Source organism: Symphalangus syndactylus, chromosome 16 (assembly GCF_028878055.3).
Source record: "Symphalangus syndactylus isolate Jambi chromosome 16, NHGRI_mSymSyn1-v2.1_pri, whole genome shotgun sequence".
Classification (NCBI taxonomy): Eukaryota; Metazoa; Chordata; class Mammalia; order Primates; family Hylobatidae; genus Symphalangus; species Symphalangus syndactylus.
The window spans coordinates 17,645,991-17,670,834 of NC_072438.2; the positions used below are offsets into that span (position 1 = coordinate 17,645,991).

Here is a 24,844-nt window from a genome sequence, read left to right on the forward strand (position 1 = left end):
AGGCTGGAAGGCCAGGATCAAGGTGACTGCAGGGTTGCTTCCTTCTGAGGCTGTGAGAGGGAATCTGTGCCAGGCCCTCTCCTGGCTTCGGGTGCTTTGATGAAATCTTTGGTGCTCCCTGACCTCTGCCTTCGTGTTCACAGGGCGCTCCCCTGAGTGCATATCTATGTCCCAATTTCTCCTTTTCACAAGGATACCTGTCACATCACGGGCCTTCCCCACTCTAGCAGGACCTTATCTGAACTAATCACATCTGCACTGACTCTATTTCTAAATAAGGTCACATTCTGAGGTTCTGGAGGTTTGGACTCCAAGATGTGAATTTAGGAGGGGGTGCAATGCAACCCATAAAAGTAAATAACTTGCTTGGATTTTAGGTAAAATTATTAGTGGTCATTTTGACACAAGCATAATGAAATTATTTTGCCTAATAAAAACTCCACCTCCACCATCCATTCATTAAATAATTGCTGAATGCCTGTGATGTGCCTGGCGCTGTTCTGGGATTGGAGGAGATGCAGTGAATGAGAAGGACAGGAATCCTGTTCCCTTGGCACCTGCAAGAGAGAACAACCACGAAGGCCCACATGAATTGTGGATTTACCCCCACCCCAGGCTGTGATCTGGCCCTTAATGGACTATTTCCTGTTCCTCACAGCAGCCCTAGGAGGTGGGCATGGTTATTACTCTCCCACTTCACAGAGGGGAAAACCGAGTCGCAGGCCCAAGGTCACGGACCAGTTTCTCTAAGCTGCCTCTCTCATCCCTCCAGGTGCCAGTCAACAATATTGGACCCCGATTTAAGTTGCTACTTTACGGTGGTGGAATTTTCCAAACAAAAATCAGGCCCCCCCAGCATGAGTATATTTAGGAAGCAGCTGAACTCATTAGCTGGGCGTGGGAGCACACGCCTATAATCCCAGCTACTCGGGAGGCTGAGGAGAGAGAATTGCTTGAACCCAGGAGGTGGAGGTTGCAGTGAGCTGAGATCGCACCACTGCGCTCCAGCCTGGGGGACAGAGCGAGACTCCATCTCAAAAAAAAAAAAAAAATAGAAGAAGCTGAACTGAAGCAGCACCAGAACACCAGGCTCTGTAGTTGCTGCTCCCACTTCTGTGGCAAGAAGCAGCAAGAAGGAGACTGAGTTCCATTTTGAACCCTGCTCCACAGGGGAGCTGGATTCAGCTTCAGCCCGTGGGTGTGGACTCTGGAAGCAGCCACCTGGACACCAGCCAAACTCATGTCATCCTCACAGCGGTCCTGTGGGATAGGGCTACTTGGCTGTTACTATTATTTATTGTGGTAGAACACACAACATGAAATTTACTATTTTCACCATTTTAAAGTGTACAATTCAGTGGCATTTAGTGTGTGTACAAGGTTGTGCAACCACCCCACTGTATTAGTCTGCTCTGGCTGATATAACAAGATACTACACACTGGGGGGATTACATTTTTCTTCTCACAGTTCTGGAGGTTGGAAGTCTAAGGTTTAAGGTGCCAGCAGGCTGGCTGTAGTGGCTCACACCGGTAGCCCCAGTACTTTAGGAGGCCCAGGAGGGAGAATCGCTTGAGGCCAAGAGTTTGAGATCAGCCAGGGCAACAAAGTGAGACCCCATCTCTACAAAAAATAAAAATTAGCCAGACGTGATGGCATGTACCTATAGTTTACTAAGGAGGCTGAGGCAGGAGGATTGCTTGAGCCCAGGGGGAGGCTATGGTGAGCCAGGAGTGCATCACTGTATTCCAGCCTGGATGACAGAGCAAGACCTTGTCTCTTTATTTATTTATTTTTTTTAAAAAAGGAAAACAAGGTGCCAGCAGCATTGATTTCTGATGAGGCCTCTCTTCCTGGCTTGCAGACAGCCCAGCCTTCTCTCTGTATTCCCACATGGTCTTTCCGCATGTGCAGAGAGAGGCAGAGAATCTGGTGTCTCTTCCTTTTCTTATAAGGACACCGAAACTAGGGAGTCAGGGCCCCATCCTTATGACCTCATTTAACCCTTATTACTTCCTTAACGGCCCCAGCTCCAAATGCAGTCACCTTCGGGATTAGGGGATTCAACATGTGAATTTTAGGGGGAGGGGGAAACAGTCCAGTCCATAACAACCACTCTCTAGTTCCAGAACTTTTTCATCAGCCCTCACAGAAACCTAGTGAGCAGTCACTCCCCATTCCCTCTCCCCCAGAGCCTGGTCACCACTAACTTACTTTGTGTCTCTATGGATTTGTCTGCTCTGGACATTTCATAAAAACGGGATAATAGGCCGGGTGTGGTCACCGAGGCCCCCTGGGAGCTTGGCCAAGTTCACGCTGCTGTCAGATGCGGCGCCTGTGGGGAGCTGGGAGGTGGGGCCCAGGCTGGGTTGCTCCTAGGGCAGCTCCAGCCTGAACACTAAAGTCCAGGCCACAGTCAGCTCAACAGGGTGAAAAATACTTGACCAACTGACTTCCCTTCTCAGGACACGCGCCTCCAAACCGGGGCAAAAGAGAGCGCCACTCTCCAATGGGCCCCTGGGGGTCGAAGGGGAAGGTCCCTAATGTGTTTGGTCACCTGCCCAGGGTTGCAGAAATGCTGCCTCTGCTGGCGGCCTTAACACAGGGAACAGCCGGGCCACGTCTCTGCCTGTTGCCAGTGGCTATGTTGCCATCTGGTGGCTGGAACGAAACGCTGTAGCCCTGGGAATTCAGGGAAGAGGGGGCTTGGACCGAGCTCCTCCCGCCTGCTCAGAGCCATGCGGGGCCTTCACAGATGTCCTGAGCTGAAGGGAAGTGACAGGAGTTTCACAGGGATTCAGAGTCAGTGTCGAAACACACGTTTTCTGACAAGGGAAGATGTTTATGGCAATTTGCTACATGAAAGGCAGATTACAAAGTAGGATGTATGGTACAAGCTACTTTAAAAAGCGTTCGCCGGGAGCGGTGGCTCACTCCTGTAATCCCAGCACTTTGGGGGCTGAGGTGGGCAGATTACGAGGTCAGGAGATCGAGACCATCCTGGCTAACACGGTAAAACCCTATCTCTACTAAAAATACAAAAAGAAAAGAAAAGAGAAAAGAAAAGAAAAAATAGCCAGGCGTGGTGGCAGGCGCCTGTAGTCCTAGCTACTCCGGAGGCTGAGGCAGGAGAATGGCGTGAACCTGGGAGGTGGAGCTTGCAGTGAGCCGAGATGGCGCCACTGCACTCCAGCCTGGGGGACAGAGTGAGACTCTGTCAAAAAAAAAAAAAAAACAAAAAACTTCAAGTGTCTATATTTCTTTGTGTCTGATTGCAGAGGGAAATGTCTGATAGGAAATAAACCTAGATGTGAACAGTGTGCCGCCGTATCGGATTGTCAAGGGATTTCACGAGAGAACGCATGCGATGCATGAAGGACTTTTTTCCTTTTTACTTCTTTGTATTTTCTGATATATTTTCCTGTTGTCCATGTATTATTACTTGAGTAATTTAAGAAAAAAGAAGTGGCTGGGCACGGTGGCTCATGCCTGTAATCCCAGCACTTTGGGAGGCTGAGGTGTGAGGATTTCTTGAGTTGAGGAGTTTGAGATCAGCCTGGGAAACATAGTGAGACCCCATCTCTACAAAAAAAAATTTAAAAATTAGCCAGGTGTGGTGGTGCATGCCTGTGGTCCCAGCTACTCGAGAGATTGAGGTGGGAGGATCGCTTGAGGCCAGGAGTTCCAGACCAGCCTGGGCAACATAGTGAGACTCCATCTCTACAAAAAGTTAAAAAGAACATTTAGCCAGGTGTGGTGGTATTCGCCTGTGGTCCCAGACTACTTGGGAGGCTGAGGTGGGAAGATCACATGAGCATGGGAGGCTGAGGCTGCCATGAGCCGTGATCACCACTGCACTCCAGCCTGGGCAACGAAGTGAGACCCTGTCTCAAAAAGTAGTTAAAATAATGGGGAAGAATGCAAGACGCTCCTGGAGCAGGCTGGGTGATGAGTATCATGAATGCAATAGCAGTAGGTGTCTCTCCAGATCCATCACAACCCAGCAGGTGAGCCCTGTGCTCCGTTCCAGGCTGCATCTGATCCTGGCTTGGGGCTTTGCCACCAGGTCATCCTGGAACTTTGGGACCCAACTCTCCTGGCTCGGTGGTATTCGGCAAGTTCCTTGACCTCTCAGGGAGTCACTTTCCCCAACTGTCCATGGGGCAATTATGAGATACACCTTACAGGGTTCTTATGAAGCTTGAGTTGACTTGCAGAGCGTTTACCATTGTGCTGGCACATGATAGACACAATACGTCCTTCCTACTGTTATTATCCAGCAAGTCACTTCACATTTCAGGGTGTCTGTACAATGTGGGATTCACACTAGATCAGCGTGCTTTCAAGTACTGTCCTTGCACTCCCTGCCTGAGAATCAGCTAGAAACCAGTTAAATGCAGATTCCTAGGCCTTGCCCCAACCTATACAATCATTTCCAAACATCTGCATTGTCAACAAGTCTTCCAGCTGAGTCACGAAAGGTTGAAGCCCATGGAATACGATACAATTGCTAAGATCCCTTTTCGCTCAGACATTTTAAGATGCTGGGGGTTTTCTGATGACCTGCCCAGCCTCTTGGCCTCTGCTTCCAACTTGGTAATGGAAGCCAGGTCTTGACACTGGAAGGTTCTACCAAAACCTAGCCATGGGCCATTCTTAGAAAATCATAGAGCTCTAAAATGGAAATTCTGTAGCCATTGCACAGTCAGGACACTGAAGACCAGTGAGAAGAGGGCATTTGTCACACAGTCAGCTAGCGATGGAGCCAAGAACACAGTCCTGGTGTCCTGACTGGGATAAAAGGTGTGTGTACACATGTGGGAACACACACACACACACACCCCGTTATTCTTGCTGTGGATGGCCCATGCTGTGTGTACAGCACAAGGTCAAGGTCTGGTCTGCTGTCAGATAATTTGCTGTCTGAGTTTGCATTCACGCATATCCAAGCCTTTTCACCTCTTCTGAGATCTTCCTTCTTTAGGATAAGGCTTTGGGGCCAGGGTAACAAGAAGAGAAAAGGAAGAGACAGGAAAGTGAATGAAGAGAGCTTTGGGGTTTTGGTTTGTTTGTTTTTGGAGACAGAGTCTCATTCTATTGCCCAGGCTGGGGTGCAGTGGCACGATCTTAGCTCACTGCAACCTCCGCCTCCTTGTTCAAGCGATTCTCCTGTCTCAGCCTCCTGAGTAGCTGGGATCACAGGTGCCCGTCACCACATCTGGCTGATTTTTGTATTTTTAGTAGAGATGGGGTTTCACCATGTTGGCCAGGCTGGTCTTGAACTCTTGACATCTACCTACCTCAGCCTCCCAAAGTGCTGGAATTACAGGCATGAGCCATTGAGCCCAGCTGAGAGCTTTGTTTTTAATGCTATTCCCTAAAGTTTTATTCTACAAGAGCAAATTATTGTCCTCATCAAGCAGATTTATTCAAAGATGTGACTTGGCCTAGGTGTCTTGTTGTCTGAGCCTTTGGCAAATCCAGCGTCTGGCATACAGGAGGCAACTCCATACTTATACTGATGAAGTAAGATAACTCTTAAGGTTTTTAGTCTGAGTAAAACCCTCAGGATTTTTACGCAATAAAATCCTGGAGGAACAGGATTGCCATTTAATAAGGTGGCCATGAATTGAGGAGAAGACAAGGAGCTTGCTCTTAAAAGCTCTTGGTCTGGGGTATCTGTGAAGACACTGGTAGGCAGCTTAGGACAGGAATCCAGAGTTTTGGGAGGAGTCACGGGCGGACAGTACTTAAGGTCACGAGATGTGAGTGTAAGTGTTAAAGAAAGAGGAAAGAAACACGAAAAGCCACTCGACAGTCAAAGATAGGTTATTTTGGAGAATAAACCTGAGAGGGGCTTCTGGCCGAGTTAGGTCAGGGGCCCTCTCTCTTACAAACTAAGAGTATTTAAGGGTTCAGGGTGGGAGAGCTTATCACAGGCTTGGAATGTTTCTGTGTCTCTGTCTTGCTTATCTGGGAGGGAGAGTTTTTGGGTCTGTTCCCACATGTCTTCCTGCAGCTGCAGGCATAACACCCAAGTTTGCTTTTAGCTTCCCTATCTCAGTGTGCCTAAAGGGAAAGGAATGTGCTTATTAGGGACCACTGTTTTACTGGAGCCCATTGTATGAGGGTGAAGTTTGGTGGTTACGAAGAGAGTTTCCCTCCTCCCTCTGTGCTCAAGCTATCTTATCTGTGTTTCATTGTCTGCTCTTCCTGGCTGCTTGTTGTTAGAAGAGAAGTGATTTCCTTGAAATGCATGAGGTTAGAAAGGGAGCTGGAATTTTGGAGTTGTTTGTCCAAGATGACGACGGTGCTCCTGCTTTGTCATTGAGGAGATGGCCTAGGGACAGAGTCAAGGCCAGAGAGGAGGTCCAGGGCCTGTGCTCTTAAATTCAGGGCACCCCAACTTTAAGATGTGTGTTGGGGTAGGGGAAGGAGTCCAAGACAGCCACCGGTGCATGAAGGGGAAACCTAGCAGGGGTGGTCCTCTTGGTTCTTGTTTCAAGAAGAAAAAAGGAATGCACTCGCTGCTGAAGTGTCATATACTGCCTCAGAGTCATTAGGATGGGGACTGAGAATTCTCACTCGGTTTAGCAATGGGGAGGTCGTGGGCCACCTGGGCAAAAACTATTTCAGTGGGGTCTGATGAACAAGGTTCAGGAGAAAAAAATCAATCAATCTAGGAGGTCCAATATTTTGACTAAAAAGTATTCCAAAGACATTCATTTGACAATTTGTTACTGAGCATTTATGGTCAGGCACTGTTCTGGGCACTGAGGATAAAGCAGTGAACAAGAGAGACACAAAGAGTTTACATCCTGGCCAGGCTTGGTGGCTCATGCCTGTTAATCCTAGCACTTTGGGAGGCCTCGGCGAGAGGATTACTTGAGCTCAGGAGTTTGAGACCAGCCTGGGCAACATAGTGAGACTCTGTCTCTATTAAAAAAAAAAAAAAAAAAGAGCTTACATCGTAATGGAGAAGATTATATAGTAGGTCAGATGGTGATAATAAGACTTAGTGAGAAAAAGCAGAGGTGGGAAATCAAGGGGTTGGGGGCAGGTTGGTTTTAGATGGGAAAGTGCAGAGTCCACGGGCACAGATGTGGGGAGGTAGGGAGGTGTTATGGGAGCTTGAGGAACGTTCTTTCCTATTTGTTTCTTTCTTCTTTTCCTTTTTTTTTTTTTTGAGACAGCCTTGCTCGGTTGCCCAGGCTGGAGTGCAGGGGTGCGATCTCACTGCAACCTCCGCTTCTCAGGTTCAAGCAATTCTCGTGCCTCAGCCTCCTACAGGCGTGTGGCACTATACCTAATTTTTGTATTTTTAGTAGTGATGAGGTTTCACCATGTTGCCAGGCTGGTCTCGAACTCCTGACCTCAAGTGACCCGCCTGCCTCAGCCTCCCAACGTGTTGGGATTACAGGCATGAGCCACCACGCCTGGCCCCTATTCGTTCCTAGGTTCTGAGAGAAATAGGAAGCAAGGCCATAAGCAAGAGGACAGACGAGCTGCAGAGGTCTGAGAAGATACCACACAAGTGCCTAAGGCAGCACGTGGCCTGGATCAAGGAGAGGGGATTGTAGGATAGAGCGGGGGCTCAGGAGAGCTGTAGCAACTGGAGAATGGCTGTTTCTCACCAGCCTGGCTGGGCTCCCTGTGTGTAGTGCTGGAGGTTCACCAGGTGGAATGGATAAGGGGTTGCTGGGTGAACCATGGCCGAGGAGGGTCCACAGGGACAGCCAAGGGGATGGATGCGCTGTAGGTGCTGGGAGGCTGAAGAGCTACAGGAGTTGGGAGGAGGGAGGAGCCAGAGGAGGCCATGAGAGGAGAGGACACGGGGAGGAAGATCTGCATTCACGTGCGGCTATTGTGTTCCAAGCTCACTCCGTGTGTGCAATGGGGACAACAGATGCTCGCTGAGCCAGCCTGGCAGGAGCACAGTGCAGCTGATGGTTGGGAAACCAGTAAATGCACCTGTAATGGACTTCAGAGCTGATGCCCTACTCTGCAACTGTGATGTTTTTCTATGAAAATCCTCTCTTCCTCACTAGTCTCTCGTTGGGTATCTTGTAATTCTGAGTTAGAGCTGCTCATGAGTATTCGAGGGTGCTATAAGCAGATCACCTGTGACGTGCCACATCCAGAGTCTCACCTTGATATTCTAGCGACAGCGCCACGGGCACATCTCCTTCCCGCAGAGGCTGTCAAGCCCGCTGGGAAGGGGAAGTAAATATTTAGAAAGCCCTGTCAAGGGCCAGGGGCTGGGCAGGTATTTTCAAGTAGGTGCTCAGATCAGTCAAGCCTTGTAAAAATGCTGGAAGATGTTCCTCTCATACTGCAAAAAAGAAACCCCAGAGAAGATCCTGAGAGGATGAATAGCTCACCCATGACATTGCCAGTAAGTGGCAGCCAGGAGTCAGGCGGTTCTGACCACTCAGAAACCCGCTGTACCAGGAGGGAGACTGATCGATGAGGTTCTTATCCTTGCAGAGTGAGTCCTCGCTGCTATTTATTTTTATACCCCTATAATCTTTAGATTAATAAAAATGCTAGAGGAAACATACAATATATAGAAAAGTTTCATTTATTCAAATTAAATTATGGTATGAGTTTCATATACAAATAAATTCTGTGTAAATAATACAAAGTGCTACAAATTTCAACCTTGTAAAAATGCGAAAATACTTGTAATACTATACATATATAATTCCTTTAACATGACCAACATGTACAGCAGTTGACAAAACGCACATGCGCTTCCCCCCCCACAGCTGAAGCTGCGGAGACAGCATCAAGCCTTTGCTTCTGTGACGTCAGTGCTCCCTCCCACCCTGCCTCACGGTGAGCCAGCAGCCCCTTCCCCTCAAACCCCCAGCTCAAGATGCTTCAGATTATGAGCCATCATCAGGAGGGAAGCTGCCTATTCTCTGGCTAGTTAGAAGGAACCGTCACGGGGAAACTGGGTCCTCCTACAGCCTTGACACCAGCCTGCCAAACTGAGAACAAGCCTCTACCGTGGAGAAGTGTGGTACGTCACTGGTCTAACTCATTTTCATTCTGCAGCGTCTTCATCGCTAGCCCCCAGAGAGTCATGCTGGAGAAAAACTGGCCCTCTGAGTTCCTATAAGTGGTGGAAGACGCTCGACTGCCCAGGGGGTCACTGCCGTGGTTGTCCAAAGCAGCCAGAGAGGAACGGATCATGGCCATGCCATCGGCCTGCAGTGGTTCGCCGCCGGCTGGGGTGTCCACATCTGAGTAAGCATAGGCCTGAGGCTGTGTCTGCTGCATCTGGGGCTTGGCAAGTTTACCAGGATCCAAACTCAGCTTCTCCTGGTCACTAACTCCATGAGGTTGGATCATGGAACGTAACTTACAATAGGGGCCGCCAGAGTGGCTATCAAATTCTGCCACAGAATTTTCCACTGGGTGGACGGGGAGTTTAACCGACACTGGCATCAGCGTCATGGACGTGTCTTGGGAGAAAGAGTCTGAGCTCTGAGATTTCTCCAGGTCAGAGGTGTCGATGGCTTGGTTGAGCTCCTCCAGCACATCCGGGCTCTCGTCACCAGCTTTGCAGTGCATCTTCTTGTGCCGCCGGAGCACTGCGGAGCGGGTAAAGCACTTGGTACAGATCTCACACGTGTACGGCTTCTCCCCAGTGTGAGTGCGGACATGCCTGCGGAGGTCACCTGATCCCCCAAAACATTTCCCTGGAAAAAGAAAAAGTTATTTATTTACTTAAACAGGGTCTCACTATGTGGCCCAGGCTGGTCTTGAACTCCTAGCTTCAAACAATCCTCCTTCCTCAGCCTCTCAAGTAGCTGGGACGACAGGTGCATGACACCACACCTGGCTAATATACGTATACATTTTGTAGAGACAGGGTCTTGCTATGATGCCCAGGCTGGAAAAAGATGCTTTTACAGTGGCCATTCTGGAAGGATTCTCCCCTCCCCTCCCAAGACACTGAACAACCCTGATCTGAGGAGAGGGGTTCACCTCACAGCTCCTGCTCACTCTGGAAGGCTTTCCATTCCTGTGGAAGGCTTTCCATTCTTGTGGGAGGTGCTTCTCCAGCTGCGGACCCCTCCAGCAGACGGCCTTTGGGTTTTGAGTATCTCAGCGTCAGCCCTTCGATTCTCACTGAGTCTCCCTGCACATGGGTGCCATGGGCACCTGCCAAGCCCATGCTGAGAAACCACAGCTCTCGTCAGTTTCACTACATGTTCATAAATCTAACACAGCCAATCTATAATTTAGAAACATCTTTTCTAAAGGTGTTTGTGTATTCGGGTGTTTGTCTCGAAAAAAAAAAATCGCCCAGGCTAGAGTGAAGTGGCACAGTCTTGGCTCACTGCAACTTCTGCCTCCGAGGTTCAAGCGATTCTCCTGCCTCAGCCTCCTGAGTAGCTGGGATTACAGATGCCTAACACCATGCCTGGCTAATTTTGTATTAATACTTTTAGTAGAAATGGCATTTCACCATGTTGGCCAGGCTGGTCTTGAACTCCTGACCTCAAGTGATCTGCCCACCTCAGCCTCCCAAAGTGCTGGGAATGAGGCGCCCCGGCTGGAGTGAGGTGCAATCTCGGCTCACAGCAACCTCCACCTCCTGGGTTCAAGCGATTCTCATGTCACAGCCTCCCGAGTAGCTGGGATTACAAGCGTGTGCCAACACACTAGGCTAATTTTTATATTTTTTGTAGAGATGAGGTTTTGCCATGTTGGCCTGGCTGGTCTTGAACGCCTGGCCTTAAGTGATCGGCTCATCTCAGCCTCCCAAAGTGCTGGGGTTACAGGCATGAGCCATGGCGCCTGGCCCTGTATTCAGCTTTTAACAAAATTTTATGCATTCCTGTCCAGGTTCTATTTCCTTTCTCTGTGAATATGGTAAAGGTAAGGGATCTAGCTCCACCATTGGAATAGGTAAGATGAGAAGGAACTCAGCGCATAACCTTACAAAGGCCACAGATTAGCCAAGAATGAGCTGCACAACTCACATGGACAAAGATTTAGAACTTTTCACGTTACATCTGAATTATCAACTATCTAGCTCCAGTCAGGCAATGGGTAGGCTATTTTTTTTTTAAAGCCTTTGAATAATCAAACTGGATGTGAACTTACATGCCCAAACTTTGGGCACATTTTCCATATAAAAAATACTGTAGGCCAGGTGAGGTGGCTCACACCTGTAGTTCCAGCACTTTGGGAGTCTGAGGAGGGAGGATTGCTTGAGCTCAGGAGTTCAAGACCAGCCTAGGCAACATAGTGAGACCCTGTCTCTACAAAAAAAAAAAAATAAAAATTAGCTGGGTGTGGTGGTGCATGCTTGTGGTCCCAGTATTCGGAAGACTGAGGTGGGAGGGTCGCCTGTGCCCAGGAGGTCAAGGCTGCAGTGAGCTGTGATCGCACCACTGCACTCCAGCATGAGCAACAAAGAACCCATCTCAAAAAAAAAGAAAAAAAAAAGATTTAAAAAACCAAAAACCAAAACACTGCAACAACACATCACAGTGACCTTTGCCTTTCTGCTTTCATGTCTGTGTTTTGCCCACAATGTAAGGCTCAGGCTCCTTCACAAAACACTAGAGTGAAAGCATATTTAGTTTCTGCATTGTCCTTATAACACACACTTTACTCAGACATGCGGAATTTTGTGAATTAGAAGCTTCACTGCTGCACATTCTGGCTGCTTCAAACTGTTTGCTCCTCTAGCATAAAGTTTTTATCTTTTTTTGGTTTTGTTTTGTTTTTGAGACGGAGTCTCACTCTGTCGCCCAGGCTGGAATGCAGTGGCATGATCTCGGCTCACTGCAACCTCCGTCTGCCGGGTTCAAGTTAATTCTTGTGCCTCAGCTTCCTGAGTAGCTGGAACACACCACCATGCCCAACTAATTTTTGTATTTTTAGTAGAGATGGGGTTTCGCCATGTTGGCCAGGCTGGTCTCAAACTCCTGACGTCAAGTGATCCACCGCCTCGGCCTCCCAAAGGGTTGGGAATACAGGCGTGAGCCACCACACCTGGCCAAGTTTTTATCTTTCTTTACATTGTTTCTTCAAGATAAATTCTCAATAATTGTATTACTGAACAAGATGGCACAACCACTTTTAGCATCCTTAATATGTAAAATGTTTAGTCATGACAGAGTTTCCACCAAGAAAGAGGAGTATGGGTGTCTCTCCTTCATCTTTCAAGTCGAGAGGAGCTTGGCTCCACCTGTGTCCTGTCACGAGGAGGGCACAGGGGAACGGCACCCACCTCCTGCACAGTAGGTCTAGTAGGGGACAGGCGGGTGGGCGCCACACTGCTGTGGGCCTGCAGGCCCCTGAATACAGGCCTGAGGGCTGCCACCCACCGGACAAGAGGCATACCAGAGCTGCTCTCAATCAGCAGGGGAGGCTGCCCAGAGGGCACTGAAACCCCAACGAAGCCTCCCTATAGTAAGCTGCCACTAAACCCAGGGAGCCAGGAAAGACGCCAGCTGGACGGAAATGCATGGCTGTGTAGTGCAGGCCTGCATCTGGGAAAGTGCAGTGAAACGCTGGGGGAAGACAGGGAAGGCAGACTTGAGAACCACGAAGCCCAACACGCACGAGACAGCGAGAGCGCACGAGCCTGTGAGCAGTTTGAAACACCGAGAAGCTCAGCATGTGAAACCCTCTTAAAAGAGAACTGTCTATATATCCAAGAAAATGGAAACACACCCTCACACAAGCCTTTGTACACGGATGTTCATAGCTGATTTGCTTAGTGCAAGAAGTCGACTACAGAATACCCCATGTTGTATGAGTCCACGCATAGGAAGTGTCTAGGATGGGCAAGTCCACAGAGACAGAACCTAGATGAGTGGCAGCCAGGGGCCAGGGCTGGGAATGGGGTTGCTAATGTATAAGGCTTCCTTCTGGGGTGATGAAAATGTTCTGAAATTAGATTGTGTTAAGAGTTATACAACTGTGTGATCTACCAAAAACCACTGAATTGTTCACTTTAAATTGGTAACTTTTATGGTATAGGAATATTGTCTCAAAGCTGTTAAAAAATTGACCCTGTCACATAACATTCCTCCTCTCTTCAGCTCTCCCCCATCCCCCAGAAGCTGACCTCGTCAGGGTGGGAAACCAGGGTTAGTGAGGCAGGCAAAGGTCAGAAACCTAAGCGGGGCGGAGGGGACGGAAGGCCCCACTTCCTCCACTGCAGGGTCTGAGCAGCAGCAAGTCCTAGCTGGGGAAGGAGGACAAAATTTACCTTTAAATCAAATTCACAGTTGTGATAATTATTTAGAACTGACACTTTAAATTAGTGATTTGAGACTACATTACTGATGCTTTGAGATGAAGCTCTCGCTGTCACCCAGGCAGTGGTGCGATCTCAGCTCACTGCAGCCTCGGCCTCCTGGGCTCAAGAGATCCTCCAGCTTCAACCTCCCAAGTAGCTAAGATTACAGGCACACGCCACCACAGTAGGCTCCTACGTTAGTGATTTAAAGCGATGAAACTTCACTTTCTAAGAGTGATCAGAATGGTCATGGAGTTGCCTAAATCTGTATCCAGAAGATCTGTGTACAGTTTAAATGCAGGGACAAAAACCAAGTTTCCTCTGGTTATATGCAGAAGTCCTGCTGGTTTCGGATTCCACTTACAATTAGAATGTGCCCCTCTGAATGGTGCCCTGAATCCAGGCTCCCTACAGCTGGACTCTGCACATTTCTTATTTGGTCTAAACAGTTCATAAAAGTTGCTGTCACGCATAGTTTTGCCCATGATTCAATAAGCGTCTCAATTACTTGTCATGGGTACACACGCTCCCTCTTTAGAGGCCATGTGTATAGGAATACTGGCTCCAATGCTGTGATCACAGGTCATGAGCTACCTGACCCTGAGCCTCTGTGTCCTCATCGGAGCAGTCAGGTGCCCTGAAACCGAGGGCTGCCAGCTTTCCGCTCTCAAATGAAGCATCAAGTGCCCACGAGAATAACATCTGCTCTGTAAGTTTGTGATCTATAGAAGCCGACCCTCTGACCCCAGCATGTGCTCCTAATGCTCTGGCGGGACCTCCGCTCTCCTTCATATGCGGCCACACGTCCTGCTGTTCCCTACTTTCCCAGCCACCCTCCCTCTTCCCATCTGGACCAAGAGCCCTCAGCACCTGGGACTCTGTCTTAGTCATCTTTGTATTGGGAGCGTTTAGGACAGTTCCTAATACCTCAAAGACAAGCAGCAAATGCCTGACACACAAACGCAGGAATGAACGAGAGATCATGTGAGGCAGTAAAAAAACAGGAGAAAACAAAGGGCTCATCCCAGACACGCAATCAGCTAATGAGGGCTGGGGGACAAAGCCCTTCCCACACACAGATGACTAGGGGACAGCCAGAAACCCAAACTCACCGCAGGCAGAGCAGCTGTAAGGCCGCTCCCCCGTGTGCCGAATTCTGTGCTTTACTAACTTCCTTTGCATATTAAAAGACTTTCCACACTCATCACAGGTGAAGACTTTATCAGCCGTGTGTGTCTTTTTGTGCTCCTTCAAATTACTGAAGTTACTAAACCCTAGAGAGACCATAACAGGTGTTAAGCTGAAGGACAGAGAACATTTTAATCAGAAATCTTCAAGAAGAATAGGAAAACACTCAGCTGTACCTCGACCACAGATGTCACACAAGTGTGGTTTTTCTCCTGAGTGAATAATAATGTGACGCTGGACATCGCCAGAGGCTGCAAACCTAGAATGTAATTTGAAAATTCAATTAAGAGCCTTTCCACATTACTGTGGGTCTTTATAACTGCAACTCGCTGAGGGAGGAGATACCTGCTCCTGACACTGCTGCAGAAAGGAACGTGAACTGGACTGGTTTCATCTGAAACGTGCATGGAAAAAATTCTTTTCTATTTTTTTCAGGAAAGCAGAACATGATGCAAGTGTCTTGTTTTTAAAGCATTTTTTCTACCTGATTTCATCACACTTTCTTCCTCAGTTTTACAGAGCACAAGATCAGATACTGCACGGTTCAGCATCACTACCTTAGGGGCCATAAAGAGAGTGAAAAAGGAGTCTCCCCAGTTCACAGCCAAATGCCCCTTCCACCCTTGCAGTCCTGCCAAGGTTCCTGGGGTCTCATGGGAGAGACCCTAGCTGGGTGGTGCCAACCCAAGGAGGATGACCTTGAGAGAGCCCACAGTGAGTTCTGCCCTGGTCTAGCCAGGTGCGACTCCCGCTCTTTTTACTATAAAGTAAAATGCAAACAGGAGCTCAGAGTCTCAGGGACCAAGAGGTATGGCTGTCACCCTCCACTGTGAATATCCCCAGAGAATAAGCTCTCCTCTTTCTGAGGCACAAGAGACTTATACCTATCAGTCCTAACATTGAGAACAAGGCAACAAAGGAAGGAAGGGAACCAGCATTCACTGAGCAGATGCTGTGTGCAGGTGATCGGCTACATGTTTAACAACCATTATCCCATCTAGTCATTCCACAACACTGCCAGGCAGGCATTTTCACCCCCACTTTCCAGATGGGAAAACCAAGTTTAGAGGTGGTTACTAACTTGCCTTAGGCAGTAATTCCAACCCAGGCCCTCAGATGTGGAAATCTATGTTCTTTCCTTTCCACTACGCTTGATAGCAGAGTATGTTATATTCTGAGGAAGATGCTGCATATAGATCTGGTTTCAAACACATGCCTTGGCTGGGCACGGTGGCTTATGTCTGTAGTCTTAGCACTTTGGGAGGCAGAGGCGGGTGGATCACCTGAGGTCAGGAGTTCGAGACGGGCCTGGCCAGCATGGCGAAACCCCCTGTCTACTAAAAATACAAAAATTAGCCGGGTATGGTGGCATGTGCCTACAATCCCAGCTACTTGAGAGGCAGAGGCAGGAGAATCACTTGAAGCCAGGGGGTGGAGGTTGCAGTGAGCCAAGACTGAGCCACTTCACTACAGCCTGGGCAAAAGAGCAAAAACTCTGTCTCAAAAAAAAAAAAATAAAAAATAAACACATGCCTCACTTTGAAATGGAATTCAGAAGGTTCAGATTTCAAACACCACGCAAAACAAGACATGCAGGGGCCAACAGTGCAGTGATGCCATCAGAGGCAGCAAGAGGTCTATGCTTCCAGGCATCTGGAAGGAGCGGCAGATGATACTGGACCCTGAACTTGGCTTTCAGCATTCAGGTAGCTACAGCAGAAAGGGAGATGCGCTGCCCGCCGCAGCTTTCGTTTGTTTTCTACCATTGGCAGAGAAATGGTTTTCCTGAAACTGAATCGAGAGTTGCTTCCTCCTCGGCTTTCCTCAGCATGTGCTGAGACTGAATATGAGGACACTGACTTCTAATTGACCCCATGACTATCTCTTGTCTCAAGACGCTTCGGTATGAATCTGTGACAGGCAGAGACTCTGTACTGTTTATTTTTATGGACCCATACAGCCCTTGGCATACAGCAGGTGTCTAAAAAATGTTGAATCAATGCATGATTAAATAAATGAATATAAAAGCTACATAACCAAGGTGCGTACAGAGCTTCGTGACTGGTATAGTCCTGGCTGATGCCTGTTGTTCTGGCACAACCACCAGATGATGGAGTACGTGGCCTGATGGACGTACAGCCCAAGGACAGGAAGGAGGGTCGAGGGTGCCAGCCTGCACACACAGCAGGGGAAGAGCTCCTTCCTCATTTATACCACACTGCAGAGGAATCGAACTGCCACACACTTGATTCCACCTCAAGAGTCAGATTCTCTTTTGCCAGGTCAAAATCCTACCCAGCCATCAAGACTTAGTTTCCTCCTCCCTGGGGCAGAGCTCTCACAGGCTGTTACAGACCCACGGCTTGTGGCACCTTCCACCACCTCCTTCTCTCCCGAAATCTAGTCACTCGGCTGGCAAGTCCCATTTCCCCTACTAGACAGCCACCTCCTTGGGGGCATTAATCTATTATATTTTCAGAGACAATTTTAGAATGAATGAAAATATTAGTATAAAATAATTTCGTCGCATTTAAAACCCCATTTCCTTTTTGGGACTCCTGTCCCAGATTTTCTTTCTTTGAATTAACTTTTCTTTTTATTATTCTCTCATGTGTCACGTGCAAAGCCAGAAGGTTTGAATTTACCTGTGTTCTGCAGGGGCAGGGTAAGCCCACATGTGGCTCATCTGCGAGCCACCACTTCAGAGGACACTGACTGCCAAAGACACTGAGACTAGACATGCTCCCTTCCACACAGAAGAACACGCCCAGCACTGACCTCTTTCCACAGATCTCGCAGATGTATGGTTTTTCACCAGAATGCCGTCGTAAGTGAGTCTGCAAGTTACCTGCCTGCAAAAAGAGGAAAAGAAAAACACACCAATAATGAAAGTTTTTGGTTTTTTAAATTATATAAATTCAAAAGGAAAACTGACACATTTCACCAGGTTCCAATTCAAATTCCAGATGAAGATGAGCTATACACAACTCAAAAGAAGCCATGGGCGAGAGCATGAAGAGCAGCCAGAGTGGCTGGCCACCTGCTGCACACGGGATGTGTCTCCACCCCGTCCTCCATGTGAGCCCTTGGCTGTGTCCTAGCTCAGGCACGCACTATGCAGCGCTTCCCTCTTAAACAGCACCCTGTGGAGGCTGCTTCGGTGGTGGCCAAGCCTGGACTTTAAACAGGCCTTGACGTATTTTATTTGGGCCATGTATTTAAAACATCATTTAAAACAAACAAAAGCACCATATGTCCTTATTTCAGTATTGTTTCTTTCTAAAAAACATACTTCTGTTCATAAAGAAGGGAAGACATTTCCAAAAAGTACTTCCTCTGGCAAGTACACTTGGTTCTTTCTGACAGGTTTCTCAATTTTACCTTTGTGCAAAAGGGCAAATCAGGAGAATCACAGCAACCTCTCAGGTGCAGGGCCATTGTGTTCCTAATTTCTGAAACTAGCAAGGCTTTGCGAAGAATAACACTGAAACGGAGATCATCAGATGGATTTCTATGTACTAATCAACAGGAAATCAATATTAAATTACCTAAAGTACAGCGAAATTAAAACTGCAAATGCCTCAGATATTTAAAAAGCTAATTGCTAATGTTTCAGATTAGGTTTGGAAAATCTTCCATTGCTGTAATTAAGTTAATAGTCTCAACCTGTTATTTTCCCATTTTAATTTTGTACAGTGTTCTGTTGCAAAAAAAAGAAAAAGAAAAAAAGGAAAACCTACTGAAATGAGGTAATATACCCAGTGGTAAAAATGAGCAGGTGTCATACACAAGATAAGCAAAAAACAAGAATGAATACTAGCCAACTAACACACAGGGCTTTTTTTAATTTGCAAATTGTATTTTAAATAAAATGCAAAGATTAAGATTTATGGTTAAGATTTGAAGATGAGTTTGATATCGACTTGTGAATGAAAACTAGAATTCACAAGTGTTAAAAAATGCCATCTGTGGACTATATAACGTGAAAGATTCATCATGTCTATCAAATTCTGGGAAACAGAGTTAGACATTACATTTAAGAGTATGATAAATGTGGCTTCGAAAAAACTCAGGTTTATTTTCAATAACCAAAGAGAAAGAGTTTGACAAAACTTTGGAAAATGTCCAGCTTTTAATAGAATGGCTACTAATAACAATAAAACAAATATCAACAGCGATATACATTTGCTGAACTTCAAATTAGGCCTTTACATGCATTATCAAATTACCATCTATTTTCTTGAGATAATAGTACAACTAACACTGTATTCAGATAAACGGTACAATTACCATTGTATTCAGATAAATAAAGTAGTTGTCTCAGTTACATGGTGGGGCCAGAAATTAATACTGGTTGGTATGAATCTAAACTCCTCTACTTGTGGGGAAACCTTGAGGAAGCACAAGTTTCTATGAATGAAATAGTGTGTTTTGAATATTCAATATGACAGTAACTTTGCCACTCAGGAAACACATACTGGAAAGTTAAAAATAATACACCAGTGTTTTAAATTAGTCACTTGCAAATTTCAGAAAAGCTGATCAGTTACATAATAATCGGAATAGCACCATCTGCTGAACTGTTAAATTAGAGCCCTCTTTCTTCGGTTATTTTGTAAACTATGTATTCTGAATGAAATGCATTCTGGGTTAATTCTTAGCAATGTTGCATTTTTTCTTTTTAAAAATGGCTTAACAATTACTTGTTTTCAAAAGAAATATAATCAAATGATCTTCCATTTAATATTTTAAGTGGTAGAAAAATCTTTAAAGTGTTCTTTACCTATTTTGTACTAGAAATAGATAATGAAAATAATCTTTCTCCCTGATACAGGAATGCATATTTCTGATAAATAATATAAAAGCAGATTAAATAAAACTAATGGAATGGGCCATGCAAAAAATCCAATAGTATATTCAGATAATTTATTCCAGGTTACATAGCAAACTCAGGCCCAGATTATTAGAGCTTTAGTCAATATTTTTATTTTTGGTAAACTTTTGATATATTCTAGTACTAAGGATATCTTAGGTGCACAGACCGTGTCTTAGAAATCACCTATAGTTGTGTCCATAAAAATTCTAGCAAGTAGGCCGGGCGCAGTGGCTCATGCCCGGAATCCCAGCATTTTGGGAGGCTGAGGCTGGTGGATCACGAGGTCAGGAGATCGAGACCATCCTGGCTAACACGGTGAAACCCCATCTCTACTAAAAATACAAAAAAAAAAAAAAAAAAAAATTAGCCGGGCGTGGTGTTGGGCGCCTATAGTCCCAGCTACTCAGGAGGCTAAGGCAGGAGAATGGCATGAACCCAGGAGGCAGAGCTTGCAGTGAGCCGAGATCATGCCACTGCACTCCAGCCTGGGCAACAGAGCAAGACTCCATCTCAAAAAAAAAAAAATTCTAGCAAGTGGTAATAATAGCTCTCGTTTATTAAGAACTTACTATGAATGAAGCTCTTTGCTAAACCGTTGCGAAGAGTATTTAATTTAGTCATCACAATGTCTTGTAAAGCAGTATTATCCATGTTTTACAGAGAAGTCAACAGAGGCTCTGAGAGGTAAGTAACCAGCATTCCAATTCCATGTAACCACAAACATTTATTCTAGTTCATTACAAGAAAATAATGTTAGGCATACGGTGGAGGATGGGCCAGTGGGCATTCTTTACCACGCATCCCTATGCAGACAATCTGACTGCTTTCTTGCCCCAGCATGCCAGGGATGCCAGGCTTGCCCAGTGCCTGCTTGTGTGCAGGGCTCACCTAAGCAATCTCTCAAGCATTTCATGGCCTCGTGCTGTCCCAAACACACCTTTCAGGTAGAAAGGACTACTGTCTTTTCTTTGCCCACACTGTTCCCGTGGATATCTGTCAGCAGTTCCAACATTTCACTGTACTCGATCATTTACACGTTTGTTGCTTCCTCTAAACAATAAGCTCCTGGAGGCCATGGCCATTTCCGTCCCCCCTCCCAGCACACAGCAGAGCTCATGGACAGCACATGGACACTGTAGGCTTGCAACAAACATTAAAACAGTTCCTTGTTCACCAAAATTCATACTTTACTATGAAAATAAAGCAGCAATCCACATCTGAAAACTATCACTACTTATGACTCTACAGTCATAGAAACCTAACAAAAGTACACAGAAGAATACAGAAGGGAACGGTTTCTGGATCGGGCAGGGCTACCCTTGGTAGGATTTAAGAGAGCAAGTGCAGGTCAAGGGCTACAGCGGTGGTTCTCAACCCTGACTGCACACCAACATTGCTGAATTTTTAAAAATACTGATACCTGGCTGGGCGCAGTAGCTCACAGCTCTAATCCCAGCACTTTGGGAGGCTGAGGCGGGTGGATCACGAAGTCTGGAGTTTGAGACCATCCTGGTCAACATGGTGAAACCCTGTCTCTACTAAAAATATAAAAAATGAGCCAGGCGTGGTGGCATGCACCTGTAGTCCCAGCTACTTGGGAGGCTGAGGCAAGACAATCATTTGAACCCGGGAGGCAGAGGTTGCAGTGAGCCCGGATTGCGCCACTGTACTCCAGCCTGGACGACAGAGCGAGACTCCACCAAAAAAAAAAACAAAAAAACACCAATACCTGAGCCCCACTCCAAATCACAGAATCAGAATCTCTGATGTGGGCACCAGGGATCTGTGCCAGGAGAGAGGAGTGGAGGTGGACTGTAGCCTGACTGAATGTCTGGTTTTAATTCATATGGTCAGCTATGGAGAGTCAGAGAAGGTATGAGAAGGATGGAACTTCTACTCTAATCATAATTTAAATGTATAAAGGGCTTTCAGCTCTAGTTTTTCATTTCATTTTCCCACTAGTTCCATGAAGTAGTATTATCCATATTTTAAGAATTAGAAAAATGAGGCCCAGAGAAGTCGTAATTGCTAATTATTCATGGTCATTAGTCCGAGTCTCATGCTTTTCCCATCAAATCACAGCTGCTGAGATGAAAATGGTGGGGAAGGGGATGTGCCTCAGAAAGACCGGCATCTGGGGGTCATGAAGATGGACAGGACAGGAGAAAGTGGATGGCAACAAGGTAGGGAATGCTGGCGTTTCTTGAGCGCTTACTATGTGCCAGGCCCTGCTCTAAGGACTTTCCATTATTACGTCATTTACTCCTCACACTCTATGGGGTTAACTAATCTTGTTATCCGTGTTTCACAGATAAGGAAACTGAAGGGGCAAAAGGTGAGCTGGCCCAAAGTCACAGGGTAGTGAAGCCCTGACAGAGGCAGAGCTCAGTTCTAGACTGTCCAACCCCAGAGACCAAGCTCTGAACCCCAGGCCAGGCTGGCAGGAACAAGCAGGGGCTCATCAAGAATGGCGGCTGGAGGGACAAGCACTCAGCTCAGCTTATCAAATCCTTCCTGAACACCTGCTGGCTGCCGGGCGTTCTCCTGGATGGGAGAGAGGACATGGCCCCAGGCCCAGAGAAACTAACCGCCCATGAAGACGTGACCCAACTGAGTACGCGATGGGAGACTGCAAGGACTTGGTGAATCCAGCAGGCAGGGAGTCAGAGAGTAGGAGGGTGAAGAGTCATTAAGATGGCGGGTTTGGGTGTGTGAGCAAATGGAACTGACACCCTCAACAGATGAAGAGAAACTGGAAGAGTCTGCTCTAGGGGGAATGCGAGCAAACACGGTGCTTGCCATTTCCAAGCTCTGCGGGGCCTGCCTCCCAGCTCCAGAGGCACGCACTGCTGCCACAGGATCTACCATGCTGTGTGTGAGACAGTCGTGCCAGTGACTGTGCCCTGAAGAGCTGCGCCCTCACGCCCTGCAGCAGCTTCTGTATGATCTACCTCTGGAAGCCCAGGGCACTGCACATGGCGGTGAATAGTTACCTTCTGTTTCAGAGAGAGTAGGTTCCCACGAGCCATTTTCTAGAAAACATTAGGTCTCTAGGTTTCTTTGTGTCCCACGCCCAGCACAGCCCCTGGCCCATGGGAGGGTAAAACAAATGTTTCCTTAAGGACTGAATGACTATGTGTCCAAATGACCTTAATGGAGGTCAGCTGAAGGTAGCAGTCAAAACAGGGAACAAAACTTGTTTCATCTTTTTTCCAGCATCCTACAATCTACAGTCCCAACAAGAATAAGGAGACTACTTGTCTTCAGCCTATCCCAGCACAATGTGCAGCCTCCAGGTACGCCAAGCTCAAGGTGGTTTACTGTGAACTTCATTCACGAAATGGAAGACATATGCTAAGTTTGGCCTCATCCTTAGCAAGGGGAAAAAAGTATTGTAAGAATTCACACATGAAAATGCTATTTTTCTTTCAAAGAACTAGAAATCTGTTTTCTTGAAAAGGATTTCGCCTGATTTATTCTGAAGTCTTTAAGTTACAGATATCATTAGAGGCTTCTCTCACAAGTACAAAGGTATGTCTTATTTCCAATAAAAAAACACTGTGTTGCAGGTTTCCAATTATTAACAATAAATAAGAGTATTCCCACCTGAGAGAAATGTTTCCCACAAATGTTACATTCAAAAGGTTTCTCACCTAAAACAAAACAAAACAACAACTTGTAAAATCATTACTAGTATTTGTTCAATGATTTTTTGTTTAAATGACCTCCTATGTACTTTCAAAATGGCATTACATTCTGCATACTAACAGTATGAAAATAGGGAGTGTCTACTTCCTTATACTTCTCTCTTGCCTTTATTTCTACACAGAGATGATAAAAGTAATATTTTCCTCTAAAAAATTTAACTGTTCTCCAACAAAACCTATGTTAAAATCAATGTTTTTATTTGCATCCAGAGCAGACCCACATTCTGGAAGTGGTCTTTTCCTGTGATTGAGTTTTCCTGCTGAACAGTACGATCCTGCTCACCTATTCTTCAGCCTGATGCCACCCAACCACCAATCCTAGCAGAAACAGGGTCACTTGTTCACACCACAAAAGGTATCAGCACAGAGAGCCCCAAACACAGTAGGACCTCCTGAAGCATGAGTGTGAAAGGGAAAGAGCCCCTCGGCACAGTCTTCCTGCCTTGGTTGCTCACGGGAGAAAGTAAGATTTCATTTCAGGAGATGTGCCCCTCTGCGGACTTCTTTATCACCTCTAATTTCAATAACTAAGTAACTGCACTTGGGGATAGAACAGATTGTAAGGATGGTACTCTACTACAAAAAAACCACAGCTGTTCTGAAATGTGGCCTATAGAACATGATCTGAATTTAAAAGCACACTCCATGGTACTGCCTTTAATCTACATAACACTAATGAATAGACTTTGAACACTAAGAACCTCTCATTTTCTCCATTTCCCTGAAATCAAATGGTTTCATTAAGATCTTCTTTAAAAAGTAACAATAATGTTTTCCCTTCCTACTATATTGTTGGGGTTTGCTACCTTGAAGAAAGCAGCTTACTAGCTTTCTGGGCTCATTCTAGGATATTTTTATTTTATTTTATCCTGAAAATGTCTAATGGCTTTCTTGACCCTGAATAATTATATTTATATTAATTAATAATAAATTAATAATTACATTAATTATTTATTGCAATAAATGAAACTGCATTTATGTCTGAAATTATTGGGGGTGATAGATAATAAGTTAAAGCCCCCATAAGAAATATAAGAATTTGAAAAGAGAGAGAGGTCACCAGTTACTAAGACTAATAAATGACCAAGGTTAACAATCCTACTCCAGTAGGCCTCAGGACCCCTTCACACTCTTAAAATTGAGGTCCTAAAGAGCTTTTGTTAATATGGGCTATAGCTATTGATATCTACCATATTAGAAATGAAAACAGAGTGATCTTTAGAACAGGTAAATACACACTTCACAGGCCACCAGGGTGAGGACTTCATCAGGCATCATGTAGCTTTGGGCAGACTAACTGTACACTCATGAGAGGAAGATAAAACAAGTAACATCTTAGACGATTTTGAAAATAGTGTTGGCCTCACAGACCCCCAAAAAGGGTTCCCCAGACCATACTTTGAGAATTGCTGCCCTTCTCGGTAGAATATTTATGTGCCAGTAAGCACCTTTGCTGTGACTGTATCTGTCATTCAAAGAGGTTCTCCCAGAATAAACAATTTTTGATTCCTTTAAAAGCTAAGCAGGTAAGTTTCACAAATAAAAAATTACAGCCATCAGGCCAAGCGTTGTGGCTCACGCCTGTAATCCCAGCACTTTGGGAGGTCAAGGTGGGCAGATCACTTGAGGTTAGGAGTTCGAGAGCAGCCTGACCAACATGGTGAAACCCTGTCTCTACTAAAAATACAAAAAATAGGTGGCGCATGCCTGTAGTCCCAGCTACTCGGGAGGCTGAGGCAGGAGAATCACTTGAACCCAGGAGGCAGAGGTTGCAGTCAGCCGAGATCATGCCACTGCACTCC

General features: G+C 46.2%; 1 protein-coding gene across 3 annotated transcripts in view; it reads right to left on the reverse strand.

Annotated features, from left to right (window-relative positions):
* Positions 1-8,563: 8,563 nt before the first annotated feature.
* Positions 8,564-24,844, reverse strand: part of ZBTB49 (zinc finger and BTB domain containing 49) — a 30,322-nt gene continuing 14,041 nt past the window's right edge. For 2 of the 3 annotated variants that reach the window (XM_055246319.2, XM_055246320.2), the window contains exons 4-8: positions 22,942-22,988; positions 17,238-17,311; positions 14,636-14,718; positions 14,384-14,545; positions 8,564-9,705 (exon numbers count right to left, since the gene is read on the reverse strand). In XM_055246319.2, the coding sequence (XP_055102294.1) occupies positions 9,029-9,705; positions 14,384-14,545; positions 14,636-14,718; positions 17,238-17,311; positions 22,942-22,988 (1,043 nt within the window). In that variant the 3' untranslated portion in view covers positions 8,564-9,028. The remainder of the gene's footprint in view (positions 9,706-14,383; positions 14,546-14,635; positions 14,719-17,237; positions 17,312-22,941; positions 22,989-24,844) is intronic. The other variant, XM_063619383.1, reaches the window with a different exon arrangement.